The sequence below is a fragment of the Giraffa tippelskirchi genome, chromosome 11 (genome assembly GCF_054371585.1).
Source record: "Giraffa tippelskirchi isolate mGirTip1 chromosome 11, T2T-mGirTip1v1.2.pri, whole genome shotgun sequence".
Classification (NCBI taxonomy): domain Eukaryota; kingdom Metazoa; phylum Chordata; class Mammalia; order Artiodactyla; family Giraffidae; genus Giraffa; species Giraffa tippelskirchi.
In genome coordinates this window covers 86,031,874-86,049,957 of record NC_137285.1, presented here as the reverse complement: position 1 = coordinate 86,049,957, position 18,084 = coordinate 86,031,874, and the positions used below count along the sequence as shown (strand labels likewise).

Genomic DNA, 18,084 nt, shown 5'->3' with positions numbered 1-18,084 from the left:
TTTCAAATGAAAAAAAATCTTTGTTTTTATAACTCCACCAGTTTGGGATCTGAATCTAGAATCCTTAGCATCTTTAACACATGTTGCATCTGTTACTGGCACTTCCAAAAACAACAACATAACTCTGGACTGAAGTATCAGTTCAGTTCAGTTCAGTCACTCAGTCATGTCTGACTCTTTATGACCCCATGATTGCAGCACACCAGGCTTCCCTGTCCATCACCAACTCCCAGAGCTTGCTCAAATTCATGCCCATCAAGTCGGGGATGCCATCCAAACATCTTGTGCTCTGGTGTCCCCTAGCTCCTGCCTTCAATCTTTTCCAGCATCAGAGTCTTTTCCAATGAGTCAGCTCTTTGCATCCGGTGGCCAAAGTATTGGAGCTTCAGCTTAAGCACCAGTCCTTCCAATGAATATTCAGGATTGATCTCCTTTAGGATGGACTAGTTGGATCTCCTTGCAGTCCAAGGGACTCTCAAGAGTCTTCTCCAACACCACAGTTCAAAAACATCAATTCTTTGGTGCACAGCTTCCTTTATAGTCCAACTCTCAAATCCGTACATGACTACTGGAAAAAACATAGCTTTGATTAGGGAAACTTTTGTTGGCAAAGTAAAGTATCTGCTTTCTAATATGCTGCCAGGGTTTGTCACAGCTTTTCTTCCAAGGAGCAAGCTTCTTTTAATTTCATGGCTGCAGTCTCACTGTTTCCATTTTTTCCCCATCTACTTGCCACGAAGTGATGGGATCAGATGCCATGATCTTAGCTTTCTGAACGTTGAGCTTTAAGCCAACTTTTTCACTCTCCTCTTTCACTTTCATCAAGAGACTCTTTCCTTCCTCTTCACTTTCTGCCATAAGGGTGGTGTCATCTGCATACCTGAGGTTATTGATATTTCTCCCAGCAATCTTGATACCAGCTTGTGCTTCTTCCAGCCTGGCATTTCTCATGATATACTCTGCACATAAGTTAAATAAGCAGACTGAAAATATACAGCCTTGACGTACTCCTTTCCCAATTTGGAACAAGTTCGTTATTCCATGTCTGGTTCTAACTGTTGCTTTTTGACCTGCATACAGGTTTCTCAGGAGGCAGGTAAGGTGTCCTGGTAGACCCATCTCTTTTAAGAATTTTCCAAAGTTTGTTGTGATCCACACAGTCAAAGGCTTTGGCATAGTCAATAAAGCAGAAGTAGATATTTTTCTGGAACTCTCTTGCTTTTTCTATGATCCAGCAGATGTTGGCAACTTGATCTCTGTTTCCTCTGCCTTTTCTAAATCCAGCTTGAACATATGGAAGTTCACGGTTCACAAACTTTTGAAGCATGGTTGGAGAATTTTGAGCATTACTTTGCTAGCGTGTGAGATTAGTGCAATTGTACGGTAGTTTGAACATTCTTTGAAATTGCCTTTCTTTGGGATTGGAATGAAAACAACTTTTCCATTCCTGTGGCCACTGCTGAGTTTTCCAAATTTGCTGGCATGTTGTATGCAGCACTTTCACAACATCTTTCAGGATTTGAGACAGCTCAGCTGGAATTCCATCACCTCCACTAGCTTTGTTTGTAGTGATGCTTCCTAAGACCCACTTGACTTCACACTCCAGGATGTCTGGCTCTAGGTGAGTGATTACACCATTGACCTTCTTTGTATAGTTCTTCTGCTTGTTCTTACCATTGCTACTTAATACCTTCCGCTTCTGTTAGGTCTATACAGTTTCTGTCCTTTATTGTGTCCATCTTTGCACGAAATGTTCCCTTGGTATCACTAATTTTCTTGAAGAGATCTCTAGTCTTTTCCATTCTATTGTTTTCCTCTATTTCTTTGCATGTTCACTTAGGAAGACTTTCCTATCTGTCCTTGCTAATCTTTGGATCTCTGCATTCAAATGGGTATATCTTTCCTTTTATCCTTTGCCTTTAGCTTCTCTTCTTTTCCCAGCTATTGATGTATTTTCTGCTTTTATATTCAGCCATAATTCTCCTTAATGATCTTGAGAGTGGGTTTTTTTTTCTTTATGCTGTGAAAGAAACTTACCAAATTATCAAGTAGAATAGCCATCTTATACTTATCATATTCTCCTTCTACATATTAAACTTAAGTGGAGGAGAAAATAAATGCTAAATACCCAGGGCCTATGCTTTTCCTAGAGCAAGCATCCCCCTCTCCACCAAGAGAAACTTCTGTCCACTCAGAAAAGACATGTGCAGTCAGGAGGAATTCAGTATAAGGGCTTCAGGCTACATACCAAGAAAACAAGGTCTCATTTTCCAAACTACACTAGAAATATCCTTTCCTAATATACAACCCCTTCACCATATAGGGCCTTTCCTGGTGGCTCAGATGGTAAAGAATCCACCTGTAATGCAGGAGACCAAGATTCTATCTGTGGGTCAGGAAGTTTCACTAGAGAGGGGAATAGCTGGGCTACCCACTCTAGTATTTGTACCTGGAGAATTCCATGGACAGAGGAGCCTGATGGGCTACAGTCCATGGGGTTGCAAAAAGTCAGACATGTCCGAACAACTAACATTTCACCATACATCTTCCCCTTTACCTCTACTTTCTGCTATTTATAGAGCATGAGAAAGTATGGGGGAATCAGGCTCAAAGCTTACTAGTTATTATATGATCCATCAATACATAGGAATTTTCATTTGTTTATTCCATTTAGCTATCAATTAGAGCCTGCCAGACTCCTGAGATACAGGTATGCTTGGATTGAAAATATAGTCCACAGCCTATAGAATGTGAAGCCCATCCATATATTTCTCCAATTCTTCAGGGAGCTTAAGGTCCACGGCCATGCTAGGCTCCTTGACTGACTATATCCTGCATGCATGCTAAGCTGCTGCAGTCACATCAGACTCTTACCTTATGGACTCTAGCCCTCCAGGCTCCTCTGTCCCTGGGATTCTCCAGGCAAGAATACTGGAGTGGATTGTCAGGCCCTTTTCCAGGAGAGCTTCCTGTATCTTACAGCTGTGCTTTTATCTTATATTCACTCCAAATATGGGACTCAGCCCTTTACTATGATCCCCACAAGTTAAAACGATTCATACACAGTAGTCTATACTATCATTTCTACATTTTATTATGCTTACATACTTTTCATCATATTTAAAAAATTAAGACAGAAATGGTTTATATAACGTGAAGACGTGTATATGTATAACATGTATAAATAATGTGACATATAACATGTATACGTATATAACATATACATATATGGTCATGCAAACACCCTGGTCATAGCAAACACCATCTTCCAACAACACAAGAGAAGATTCTACACATGGACATCACCAGATGGCCAACACCGAAATCAGATTGATTATATTCTTTGCAGCCAAAGATGGAGAAACTCTATACAGTCAGCAAAAACAAGACCGGGAGTGGACTGTGAATCAGATTATGAAAACCCTACTGCCAAATTCAGACTGAAATTGAAGAAAGTGGGGACAACCACTAAACCATTCAGGTATGACCTAAATTAAATCCCTTATGATTATACAGTGGAAGTGAGAAATAGATTTACGGGACTAGATCTGATAGACAGAGTGCCTGATGAACTATGGACAGAGGTTCATGACATTGTACAGGAGACAGGGATCAAGACCATCCTCAAGAAAAAGAAATGCAAAAAAGCAAAATGGCTGTCTGAGGAGGCCTTAAAAATAGCTGTGAAAAGAAGAGAAGCCAAAAGGAGAAAAGGAAAGATATACCCATTTGAACGCAGAGTTCCAAAGAATAGCAAGGAGAGATATAAGAAAGCCATCTTCAGCAATCAATACAAAGAAATAGAGGAAAACAATAGAATGGGAAAGACTAGAGATCTCTTCAAGAAAATTAGAGATACCAAGGGAACATTTCATGCAAAGATGGGCTCAATAAAGGACAGAAACTGTACGGACCTAACAGAAGCAGAAGATGTTAAGAAGAGGTGGGGCAAGAATACACAGAAGACATGTAGAAAAAAGATCTTAATGACCCAGATAATCAAGATGGTGTGATCACTCACCTAGAGCCAGACATCCTGGAATGTGAAGTCAAGTGGGCCTTAGGAAGCATCACTACGAACAAAGCTAGTGGAGGTGATGGAATTCCAGTTGAGCTATTTCAAATCCTAAAAGATGTTGCTGCTAAAGTTCTGCACTCAATATGCCATCAAATATGGAAAACTCAGCAGTGGCCACAAGACAGCAAAAGGTCAGTTTTCATCCCAATCTCAAAGAAAGGCAATGCCAAAGAATGCTCAAACTACCGCACAATCACATTTATCTCACATGCTATTAAAGTAATTCTCAAAATTCTCCAAGCCAGGCTTTAGCAATACATGAACTGTGAAATTCCAGATGTCCAAGCTGGTTTTAGAAAAGGCAGAGGAGCCAGAGATCAAATTGCCAACATCCTCTGGATCATCGAATAAAAAGAGAGTTCCAGAAAAATATCTATTTTTGCTTTATTGACTATGCCAAAGCCTTTGACTGTGTGGATCACAATAAACTGTGGAAAATTCTGAAAGAGATGGGACTACCAGACCATCTGATCTGCCTCTTGAGAAACCTGTATGCAGGTCAGGAAGCAACAGTTAGAAATGGACATGGAACAACAGACTGGTTCCAAATAGGAAAAGGAGTACGTCAAGGCTGTAAATTGTCACCCTGCTTATTTAACTTCTATGTAGAGTACATCATGAGAAATGCTGAGCTGGAAGAAGTACAAGCTGGAATCAAGATTGCTGGGAGAAAAATCAATAACCTCAGACATGCAGATGACAACACCCTTATGGCAGAAAGTGAAGAAGAACTAAAGAGCTTCTTGATGAAAGTGAAAGAGGAGAGTGAAAAAGTTGGCTTAAAGTTTAACATTCAGAAAACTAAGATCGTGGCATCTGGTCCCATTACTTCATGGCAAACAGATGGGCAAACAGTGGAAACAGTGGCTGACTTTATTTTGGGGGGCTCCAAAATGACTGCAGATGTTGATCGCAGCCATGTAATTAAAAGATGCTTACTCCTTGGAAGGAAAGTTATGACCAACCTAGACAGCATATTAAAAAGCAGAGACATTACTCTGTCAACAAAGGTCTGTCTAGTCAAGGCTATGGTTTTTCCAGTGGTCATGTATGGATGTGAGAGTTGGACTGCGAAGAAAGCTGAGCGCCGAAGAATTGATGCTGTTGAACTGTGATGTTGGAGAAGACTCTTGAGAGTCCCTTGGACCGCAAGGAGATCCAATTAGTCCATCCTAAAGGAGATCAGTCCTGGGGGTACATTGGAAGGACTGATGTTGAAGCTGAAACTCCAATACTTTGGCCATCTGATGGGAAGAGCTGACTCATTGGAAAAGACCCTGATGCTGGGAAAGATTGAGGATGGGAGGAGAAGGGTCCGACAGAGGATGAGATGGCTGGATGGCATCACCGACTCAATGGACATGAGTTTGAGTAAACTCTGGGAGTTGGTGATGGACAGAGAGGCCTGGCGTGCTGTGGTTCATGGGGTCACAAAGAGCTGGATACGACTGAGCAACTGCACTGAACTGAATAACATATACAAAGAAGACTTTATGGAAATGTCAGTGGGGGATAGTAGACTGAAAGGCATAACATACAAACACACATATGAAATTTCGGATGGGAGATCCTGTTCTTAAAGGTCCTTGTAGTCTTACAGCCAGGGGCTTCTGACTGGTACTTGTGCTCCCACCTTCTTTTCACCCAGATCCTACTATCTCACTGATTCCTTCTCACCCACCCACGGCCACTGGGACTTTGGATTCCTCACTCACTATTGTGAAGAGCAATTGTCCTCAAGATGCTCAGCTGATGACTATATGTGTGTTCTCAGTCACTCAGTTGTGTCCAACTCTTTGCGACCCCATGGACTATAGCCTGCCAGGTTCCTCTGTCCATGGAATTTTCCAGGCAAGAATACTGGAGCAATTTGCCATTTCCTAACCCAGGGGATCTTTCTTACTCAGAGATCAAACCTTGTGTCTCTTGTGTATCCTGCATTGGCAGGCAGATTCTTTACCACTGCACCGCTTGGGAAGTACTGGTGGATATCCCTTTTGTTTAATAAGATCCATCCTTCCAACGACACTTGTGGGCAAAACTAGCAAAAATTTATTCTGCTATATTTTGAGGCTCACTCATACCATTACTTTTATCGTAAGATGTACAGATTAGCCAATACCAGATCATGCCTTTGAGAATAGCAGTATCACATTATTGTTTGTTTAGAATTATCTCTTTGGCTAGCCCACTGTTCTCAGGCTTTTAAGTAGAATTTGAGAATAGTCTCAAAAATATACATTTTTATTTATGCCTGGAGATAATCATTATTGTAACAGTCAATCTATAAATGTCCAGGTTCTCAAAGTACTCCCTGGTCTTGTTACTGTCAATAACTATTTCTGACATGTCTTGATAATTCCTTAACCATTTCATAATTGTCATTTGTATTCATCTTTTCTAAATCAGGATTTTACAATGAATGAATATTCTCTAAATCACCTAAGACCAACCATTAATTTAATGTATCTTTTCACTTAGTATACCTACTTACTCTCTCATAGCACTACATCTCCCTAGATATATTGGTAAAAGCCACATTTAATCTCAAACTCCTTTTGCTGCCATTAACTGATATTTCCTGCCCTTACCTCTTGTTCCTAAATCTCAACTGATCCACAAATTTTTCTTCAACCCTGGATTTTACAACAACATTAAATATGCATTACTGGCTGCATTTTTCGTTGTCGTAAGAATTGTAATTTATTGAAACATAATAACAATGTCCTCTAAAAATAGTTACTCCCCTGCCAATCCTCACCAATTTACATACTTTTTTGTTGCCATAAATTTGTTTTCTAATTACCTCATGTGGATGAACAGAATTCTAAGTCTTTATGCTACTACAGTCAAAATGAGACTCCTAAATTCTGATACAATTGTCAGGTTTTTTAAAGCCAAAACAACCTGCTCTAGGCATCCTCCTAGAAGAGCTTCTGATTCCCAAATCTGTACTGCTCTGTACATGGCTATAGCATCAGATATGTTTCCTATTGCAGTACACAGACCACGTGATTGCATTGTTTCCTTGTCTCCACTGTAAGTGCCATGAGAGCAGAACCATGCGTTCTTATTCTCTAAATTTCCAGTGTATATCACTGTGCCTGACCTACATGAGACACCCAGTGAAATATTCCAAGATTTTTTTCCTTTCTCAACTATGTTGAAGCTATGGCATCCTTCCTTCTAAGGATTTCAGTAGATAGAATTATTGCACATGTTATATACTTTTACCAGAGAACTTGCTTCTCTCCCATGACCAGAAGTAAATGCAAATCCATGAAAGACAGAGAAAGTAAAATGGAGGGAGCATATATTACCAGAATGCAAAAAGGAGGGTTAAGTACAAGCAGGCTTCAACATGGTGAAACTTACATTTAATTTTTTTCTTGTATGTAGGTTAGTCAAGTTCAAACACATTTTTGATAAGCAAAATCTATTATAATTTTTTCTAGTTTCCCAATGCAGTTAATCTTTTATGATGCAAATACTGACCACTGACAATGAACAATAATAGCAACAGACGAGGTCACTTTCTCTTTAAGCTTACCAGATCCTGTGCTGGACATTTTTACATGTGTTTTTCTTTACAGTATAGGCACTTGACATTTAGAAAGGTTATCAACTTGCCCAAATTTGCTCAGACTGAAATGTATAGCAAATTGCTTTTTGTTTTATTTTGTAGGAGACTGTTTTGAATATAGGTCTATATGACTACAAAATCATTGTTCTCTTCATTACACAAAGAAATCATAATACTAACAATCATGAAAAACCACAAAAACAATGAAACTGAATAAGAATGCATTTAAAATCTTTATTGCTGCTACTTGACTATTACGCACACACAAATAAGTTTACTAGGGGCAAATGAGTAGAAACAGTATAATACAGTGAAACACCTCTGAACTGATCATTAGATTACTAATCTTCTAATGCAATTACTTCTACAACTAGCCATATAATCTTGTATAAATTGTGTAATCTCTACAACCTTAGTTTACTGACCTGTAAGCACAAGCTAATTCTGTGTCCTAATCTGTAGTTTTAAATCGCTGTTTACCATAAATAAATGTTCAATTCTAGTACCATGAACAAATGTCAAAGAAGCCCTAACTTGGGACTTCTCTGTTATACAGCGGCTAAGACTCCATGGTCCCAATGCAGGAACCTAAGTTTAATTCCTATTCAAGGAACTAGATCCCACATGCCACAACTAAGAGTGAGAGCAGCCAAGTAAATTAAATAAATATTTTTAAAAAATGCAAAAAGCCTTAACTTGGCTACCCAATATATCCAAATGCCAACTCACCAAAAAGTAAATGCAAAAGTAAAACTAAAAATACTCTTTTATTTTTAACTTTTCAGCCATCTTCTACATCGTTAAGGTTTTATTATTGATATATGTAACAAATTTTCTGATTACTCCTTTCAAATGATTTGAAGATGACAATTTTGAGTACTCCCTCAGGATACTATCCACTTCGTTCACCAGGAATAACACATTTTCAATGATCTGCCCCCTTACTGCCTACTTCTCTAGCTTCAATTTCTCACTATTCTCAACTGTCTTCTAATGGTATTGCTTTCTCATTACTTATATGTATTTTTCCTCTTCTCTTATCTCTGTAAAATTTTTCTGCCCTCCTTCTCCAACTGGTGAGCTCTACTTACCTTTAAATATTTAGCTCAGCACCACCTTCTCTTAGGAGCCTTCCCTAAGCCCCCAGAGGGAATTAAACTCTCTCCTGCATTCCCATAGCCCCCTGTGTACACTTCCATTGCTGCATAGAACATATACAGTGCATTGGCTTGCATATCGACCTAAGCCATAAGCTCCCTCTACTTAGCTCAGAATGTGACATACAGGAGGCAGTCAATAAACTTTTGGAATCCTTGATTGAATATCAAATGATTAAAAATCTGTCATCATTTCCAGGTTTTTTATAGGCAAGAGGGTCACAGCAACAGTCAAGTTATTGAAACGCAGAAACCTCAAGCAGTAATCCCACTCCCCGACGCTGGAGTCTATATTATTGAAGTTCGAGCGTATGGTGAAGGAGGGGATGGAACCGCTAGTTCCCAAATCAGGGTCCCATCATATTCAGGTAAGTTTTGACACAATAGGCTTAAGCTGATAACCACTAACATTAACATGAGGTAAACCTCATCAAAATTAACATGATGGATTGCATGGTTCAGAGACTTTCACGGTTCTCTACTCTTATCCTCTGTTATATGCAAGCACGCTCCACTGCTCATTTGGGTCCAACTCTTTGCCACCCCATGGACTGTAGCCTGCCAGGCTCCTCTGTCCATGGGATTTTTCAGGCAAGAATAGTAGACTTGGTTGCCCTTTCCTTCTCCAAGGGATCTTCCCAACCCAGGGATCAAACCCAAGTCTCCTGCATCTGCTGCAATGGCAAGCAGATTCTTTACCACTGAGCCACCTGGGAAGCCAGATTACTATACGATCCTCTGATTAATACAAACCATGGCCACCCACCCACAACTGTGAAATTTCCACACATCTCAGAAGGAGTTAACATTCTCATCAAAATATCTTTATTTATAAAATTCCTGTCTTCCCTGACCGCAAGTAGTACCCCGCCAGCCATGTGGGCTTTGCAATGCTGCTTTTAAACCAGTTTTGCTCTTGTTCAGTTGTAAAGTCATGTCCAACTCTGCAACCCCATATACTGCAGTATGCCAGGCACCCCTGTCCTTCCCTGTCCATCTCCCAAAGTTTGCTCAAACTCATGTCTATTGAGTCAGTGGTGCCATCCAACCATCTCATCCACTGTCATCCCCTTCTCCTCTTGCCTTCAAACTTTCCCAGCCTCGGGGTTTTTTTCCAGTGAGCTGGCACTTTGCATCAGGTGGCCAAAGTATTGGAGCTTCAGCATCAGTCCTTCCAATGCATGTTCATGGTTGATTTCCTTCCAGGGTTGACTGGTTGGATCTCTTTGCTGTCCAAAAGTCTTCTTCAGCAGCACAGTTCAAATGCATAAATTCTCTGGCATTCAGCCTTTTTTATGGTCCAACGCTTGTATACATACATGCCTACTGGAAAAATCATGGCTTTGACTTCACAGACCTTTGTTGAGAAAGTGATGTCTCTGATTTTTAACATACTGCCTAGGTTTGTCATAGCTTTTCTTCCAAAGAGCAAGCATCTTTTAACTTCATGGCTGCAGTCACCATCTGCAGTAATTTTTAAGCCCCAGAAAATAAAGTCTGTCACTATTTCCACTGTTTCCCTGTCTATTTGCCATGAAGTGATGGGACCAGATGCCATGATCTTAGTGTTTTGAATGTTGAGTTTTAAGCAAGCTTTTTCACTATCCCCTTTCACCTTCTTCAAGGGACTCTAGTTCCTCTTCATTTTCTGCCATTACAGTGGTATCATCTTCATATTTGAGATTGTTGATATTTTTCCCCAGCAATCTTGATTCCAATTTCTGCTTCATCCACCATGGCATTTCGCATGATATATTCTGCATATAAGTTAAATAAGCAGGGTGACAATACATAGCCTTGATGTACCCTTTCCCAATTTTGAACCAGTCCGTTGTCCCATGTCCAGTTCTAACTGTTGTGTCTTAACTCACATACACATTTATCAGAAGGCAGGTCAGGTGGTCTGGTATTCCCATCTCTTTAAGAATTTTCCACAGTTTGTTGTGATCCACACAGTCAAAGGCTTTGGTATAGTCAATGAAACAGAAGTAGATGTTTCTCTGGAATTCTCTCACTTTTTCTATGATCCAGCAGATATTGGCAATTTGATCTCTTGTTCCTCTGCCTATTCTAAATCCAGCTTCTACATCTAGAAGTTCTTGGTTCATATACTGTAGAATCTAGTGTGAAGGATTTTGAACAATACCTTGCTAGCATGTGAAATGAGTGCAACTGCATGGTAGTAGGAACAATTTTTGGCATTGCTCTTCTTTGGGATTGGAATGAAAACTGACCTTTTCCAGTCCTGTGGCCACTGCTGAGTTTTCCAAATTTCCTGGCATATTGAATGCAGCACGTTAACAGCATCATGTTTTAGGAATTGAAATAGTTTAGCTGGAATTCCATCACCTCCACTAGCTTTGTTCATAGTGATGCTTCCTAAGGTCCACTTGACTTCACACTCCAGGATGTCTGGCTCTAGGTGAGTGACCACACCTTTGTGATTATCAGGGTCATTAAGATCTTTTTTGTATAGTTGTTCTGTGTATTCTTGCCAACTCTTCTTAATCACTTCTGCTTGCATTATATCCTTAACGTTTCTGTCCCTTATTGTGCCCATCTTTGCATGAAATATTCCCTTGGTATCTCAAATTTTCTTGAAGAGATCTCTAGTCTTTCCCATTCTATTGTTTTCCTCTATTTCTCTGTATTGTTCCTTTAAAAAGACTTTCTTATCTGTCCTTGCTATTCTCTGGAACTCTGCATGCAGTTGGATTACCTTTCCCTTTCTCCTTTGCCTTTCACTGTTGCTCTAGCTTAATATATCCCTTTCTCTATTGTAGTGACTGACTTTATGATTAGATATTGCACAGTGAGGGGAAATTTTAAAGGGAATTTTTTAAAAATTAAGATATTATTAGGTTTATTGATTTCAAAATAAATTATAAATTTCATTGCATTTTTTCTTTTTCCAGCTTTATTTGGAAATATAATTGAAATTTAACATTGTGTAAATTTAAGGTGTACAAGAGTGGATATGATACACTTATATATTATAGATCTGTACACAAATATATTGCAAAAATATAGCTAATACCTCCATCAGGCCATATAATTGCTAATTCTTCCTTGAGGTGAGAACATTTTGAATTTACATTCTTAGCAACCTTCAAATATATATTACATTTTATTAATTGCAATCATGATGCTGTATACTAGATCACTAGAACTTATTTGAACATCATTATTATTATCAGCAATATTAATAATTTCTAACTTTTAGTGAGCCCTTGCTGTAAGTCTGACACAATCATAAATGCTTAACAACTTCTTTAATTTTCTTAACAATCTATGAGGTAGGTGGCATTTTTTTGTTTTATGGAGAAAATTTAAGTAATTTACCTAAGATCATACTATAATTAATACTATTATTAATACTAAGAAGAAGAACTGGAATTCACACCCACTGCCACCATTATTATATCAGCAAGAGAAAACTGATTAAAAGAAGGGATATTTTACAAATTCAGAAGAAAGTAATCATTTCATTGAGTTTGTGAAAAGAAAAAGAAAAAGATTACATTAAAGGCATAAATCTCTCATTGAAAAAATATTAGGCAATTTTTATGAAAGCTTTAAATAAAAAATGTTTAAAGTACATTTATTTAATGGGTAATTATGAGCATTATTATTTGGGCTTCTGTGGTGGCTCAGATGTAAAGAATGTACCCACAATGCAGCAGACCTAGGTTCCACCTGCAGTGCGGGAGACCTGGATTCGATCCCTGGGTCAGGAAGATCCCCTGGAGAAAGGCATGGCAACCCACTCCAGTACTCTTGCCTGGAGAATCCCATGGACAGAGAAGCCTGACAGGCTATAGTCCGTGGGGTCACAAACAGTCAGACACGACTGAGTGACAAAGCATAGCACAGCACGTGAGCACTATTTATTGAGCAATCATTCTGAAGTAAAATTATCAATTTTTATGTTTCAGTTGATAATACTTTGTCCAGTCAACGCATTTCCTGAGCTTTAATAACGTGCAATCTCCTGGTATTGTCTTAGACCCATAAAACAGGAGCAACAATAGGTTTCATTCTTATCTCTTTTCTAAAACCCAAAAGCCTAAGAAGCGAAATGACTGCTCAAGTGAAATAGTTAATTAATTTTATATCTGAGACTAGAAATTGATTCAGTGTTTTTTTGTTGCTTGTGTTTTGCTATGCTGAAATAGCATGTTTTTCTTTCATGGATTCTATGTGGAATTTGAGATATAGACCCTACTTAACATTCTGAAAGTGAGATTTTTTTTTGTACAAGTGTCATGTAAGTTGATTTAACAAGGAGGCAGCCACTCTCATATAAATAGAAAGAATTCTTTCATAGTTTTTATTTATTATGCATGCACACTCCAGTGAGGCTTTGCCATCAAACCTTTCTTATAGCTCACATGTGGCCATGCACTTCACAATGATCCCATTTTATACAAGTTGAAATATATGTAACATTCTCCAATATGTTGATTAATAGATTTTATTAGCACCTTAGCTGTAAAAATTTTCAAAGGAAAGATTTGCTGCTTTGAATGTATGTATGTGTGGTTTACAAAACACAGGTTTCTTCAGTTCTTAAATATGTCTAGAAAATAAACTGAGAGTCTATCCTGTAACAAAAATCACACCCAGAATCCTGTTACACTCAATCTGGCCAGATAGGAAATCTTGACAGAAAGATGATTCTAAAAATTGGTTAGTACATTTTATTATTAATCTATAAGTAATATTATATTAATTAGTATATTAATCATTAATAAATTAATTAATATTAATATATATCTATTAATCATTTAATAGAGATAATACATAAAAGCATCTCTTTCCCCTAATCCCTAACTCAATGACTTTAAACAAGTTTCTATCATCTTTTAGAGCCCCAGTATCATCTGCAACACTGGAATAAACAAGAGCATGTACTGCATAGGAATGTTGTGAAGATCAAATAAGATAGTCTGTATAAAGGGCTTAGTACAGTACTTGGCATATAGTAAGCATTCGTTAGAAATCAATCATGATGATGATATGTCCCAAGACCTCTGGCTTGAATAATCGTTCCAGAAAATCTAAGAATGATACTTAGTTTGTGAATTTATGGAGCTATCAAAACTACTTCACAAAAATCCATCCAAATTAGTGAGTTTAATCAAGCAGCCACCCCAATACATTAACTACATACAATGCTTTTGTCTCAAGATGGAAGTCATGTCCGAATCTTTGCAACCCTCTGGACTGTAGACTGCCAGGCTCCTTTGTCCATGAGATTCTCCAGGCAAGAATACTGGAAAAGGTTGTCATTTCCTCCTCCAGGGGATCTTCCCAACCCAGGGATCAAACCAGCATCTCTTATGTCTCCTGCATTGGCAGGCGGGTTCTTTCTCAGTAGCGCCACCTGGGAAGCCCTGGCAAGAGTAATGAAAGATGCCTCTTCTTTGCCAAGTTTGGTGTGAGAATCTCGATTCAAACAAATCCAGGATTTAAGCCTACTCATTGTAAAATCAATTAAAGATCCATACATAAATTAAATAATATTTTATGATTAAATTTAAAAATTTACTTCATTGAATTATGAATTCTAGTTGCCACAAATTTTGCTAACTATTTTTATTCCATTTCCTGAATTTTGCACTATAGAGAGTATTTTATTCACACACCTGGAATTTGGGATGTTTTCCATCAATGCCTCATTGTTGAAAGTCACACTTAGATATATTTGTTTTAGATATATTTGATTGATGTTTTATATATATTTGATTAGATATATTTGTTCAAGGTGACACGGCCTTTTAAACACACTATTCCATATACACTTCTGCCCTCGGTATATCTTTTGAGAACCCCAGACAACCTCTTGTTTCCTAAACACAAGGAATGCTCTCATCAGAAACAGGATTGATGCTGCATTCATTTGTCTTAACATACCTAAAAAATGAGTTTATCCTAGCTCAGGCAAAGCCAAAATAATTCTGTCCATTTTAATGCTTCTCCTTTTCACAGGTGGGAAAATTACTAGTGCTCAGTCAGCCCTCCACACTCTCTCCATGTCCTCATCAGTAACGTTGCTTTTGGCATTGATGATTCCTTCAACCTCTTGGTGAAAACTTCAGACTTAATTTAATTTTCTTTGCTTTAGCTTGATAACTACAGTGAATAGAATAGTAATGTAACTGGAAACTCAGGACCTTGAGATGAGCGTTAAAAACTTGGAACTATATATGGTGCACTTATAAGAGATTGAGGGGAATATTACTTATCCATCAGTTTTTTGTTTTTTGGTTTTTTTTGGTTTTTGTAAGTGGAGAGGACAGTTCTTGGTCCAATAAAAATATGCAGATTGTATGTAATGAATTTTTGTAAATAAAAGTAATTTCTGTCAAATGTATTCTTTACTTTTTTAGTATGTTGGAATTTGATTTTATATCTGATGACCCTGAGTGTGTGCCATCCATTTGTTAAGTAAGTGGTCTCTAACAGATCTGTTTCAAACACAAATACAAAACAGAATGAAAAATTCACTTAATACTCCAAGTCTACTGTTTGTCGTTTTTCCTTCATCTGACTATACCAATAGACAAACCAGCAAGAGATATGAAAAGATACTTCAATTGTGTGGTCAATTATAGGATAGTACACAAAAATTTTCCCACAAAAATAGTGTATGATTGCATTATAAAATAGCAAAATTTGTCAAATGCTATTCTATATGCATCCCTAGAGCCAGTTATTAGGGTAGGGAGTAAGCCATTTACATTAGTGCAAGGTAAATAGAAAGTGAGTCCAAATGAACTGAAGTGCTATTGTTTTCATCAAGTACTATGTTATCTAGCTGAAAATATAATAAATGTTTATTTTTAATAACAAAAGATAATTTAGAGTCACTATATATACATGTATAGATGATCACTAAAGGCTGCAGATACTGACATGCTGCCAAGGGTGCTAATTTGAATATGAATAGAAGACAGAGCTTTCCCATTTCCCCACCTATTGCCAAAAAAAGGTGTTGAATTAGGCCCAAGGTTTTCTTGTAACTGCAAATAACTTTCAAGACAATGAAACTTTGTTCTGCAAGTAGTTTTACATACAGATAGTCTATGGATTAAAATGGTGAAGCATAACAAATGTTGATATTTTTAAACAATTCCATGCATTACACGCCATTAATAAAATCTTACTGACTATTAAAATAGAGGACCTCCTGGATAAGTTGACTTTTTTTTTTAATTAAGCTGTGTGTGGAAACATGACCTCAGTACAGGGGCTCAGCTATTTCTCCCAGCCGTATACTGCTTGGGAGGTAATACCCATTTACTATTTGAGGATCAAGTTGAATATAAGTGATCTTCGGTAATTGTTGCAAACTGAGGTGAAAGTTTTACATGTGATAATTTCTTACATTCTAACAAATATGAAAACAGCCAGAGTTCACATTAGACCCAAGAAGATGCCTGAAGGGATAGTCATTGCAAAGTCATATGCCAAAAAACTGCCTGAAGAAACTACCACTTTACAGGTGGTGTTATTCTGAGAACAAAAATTGACTCCTTTCTTTTTCTTTGTAAATTCTAAACCTGTTAATTCTCACATTTTTAATAGCAAGCAAAATGAGGCAGTATTGAGCTCAAATTGTTAGCTGTAGAGATTAATCCTTATAGAACCAGAAGAAAGATGAGAGTTTCTGTTCTGAACATCCTCAGAGACTGGTTTCAGAGACACAGGACCACTGTTTGCGTTAGTTACTCACTCTCTTTGAAGGGAATTATGTCCAAGACACCCGTAAACAAACAAGAAGTGATTAAGAAGACTCTTTTGGTATCAGAGAAGGCAATGGCCCCCCACTCCAGTACTCTTGCCTGGAAAATCCCATGGATGGAGGAGCCTGGTAGGCTGCAGTCCGTGGGGTCACTAAGATTTGGACACGACTGAGCGACTTCACTTTCACTTTTCACTTTGATGCATTGGAGAAGGAAATGGCAACCCACTCCAGTGTTCTTGCCTGGAGAATCCCAGGGACGGGGGAGACTGGTGGGCTGCCACCTATGGGGTCGCACAGAGTCGGACACGACTGAGGTGACTTAGCAGTAGCAGTTTGGTTAATAGATTACTGGAGTATGTTACCACAGATGGTAGATATCAAAGCCTGTGAAAAATGACAACCAAGTGGCCTTTCTTGAGCACCTCCTTTGAAGTGGAAGAGACTGGGCTTTGCATGTAGAGAGAATGCTAATTGTTTACAGTCAAATATGAGCTCTCTCAAGTATGATACAGCTTGCAAAGCAGATTGTACATCTGAAAAATGCAGCAAAAATATTAAAGAATGGGCAATAACTTTACTTCATATTTGATAAATCAAATCATTTTCTTCATTTTCCATGATGTTTCAAACGAGACAGTGGACTTTAAGAACTGAGTTATAAAAGAAAGCCCAATGAAATATAATGTCAGTATATGGAAAGTTCAACTTAACCAATATTTCTGACTAGCTGATATATGGTGTATATCTGACAGAACACTTAAATGTAGAATGTCTGAGGTATTGTTATAGGAATCAATGATATGGAATGGTTTCACTCAATATTCACATAATATGTATTTTGCATCATGAAGCTATTAAAACACAGGTTTTGAATGTTTATGTACTTATGTATTACATACTGTTACTTTGTAGAAAGCAGAACATCATTCCTTATCAAGGTACATTATACTCAGTGAGTTTTTCTTGGATGGAAGAGTAACCACGCAGTCTTAAATCACTAAAGAGACTGTATTTTTGTATGTCAGTTGAACTATGAAGAAAAAAGACTCCCATTATTAAAATTGTCATGAAACTGAATGTTTTGCATACCTAAATGAAGGTACTGTGGACCCCATGTCAAACCATTAAATATATTGTATACAGTCTGTATATATACTATATATAATGGTATATACCATGTGGAAGGCACAGTCAGATAACAGTTCTGTGTACTGTTCTTGTAACATTAGATCTTTTTAATAAATAATTCTCTTTTTATTGACTTTTATCTTCTCTCCTGTCAGCTACATGAATAACATTATTTATTTTATGCAGACCACACTATGGTCATGATTATGGTGGTGCTTTCACACTGAAAATATCATTATATTAGGACTTTGCATCCTGTGATTATCTTAAATTGAAAAATCTTTATAGAGGTCCATAATAGTTCCAACTTGAAAACTGGAAGCTATGTCAAAGAACAAACCAAGCGAAGAAGAAGTACAAATGAGATAAATTCAGACTTAAACTCTTG

General features: G+C 37.8%; 1 protein-coding gene across 1 annotated transcript in view; it reads left to right on the top strand.

The window, feature by feature from the left end:
- CNTN5 (contactin 5) overlaps nt 1–17,835 on the top strand; it is a 1,514,795-nt gene extending 1,496,960 nt beyond the window's left edge. Inside the window, exons 25-26 of the mRNA XM_081545335.1 lie at nt 9,018–9,186; nt 14,810–17,835. Coding sequence (XP_081401461.1) covers nt 9,018–9,186; nt 14,810–14,910 — 270 coding nt within the window. The 3' untranslated portion in view covers nt 14,911–17,835. The remainder of the gene's footprint in view (nt 1–9,017; nt 9,187–14,809) is intronic.
- The last annotated feature ends 249 nt before the right edge of the window (nt 17,836–18,084 follow it).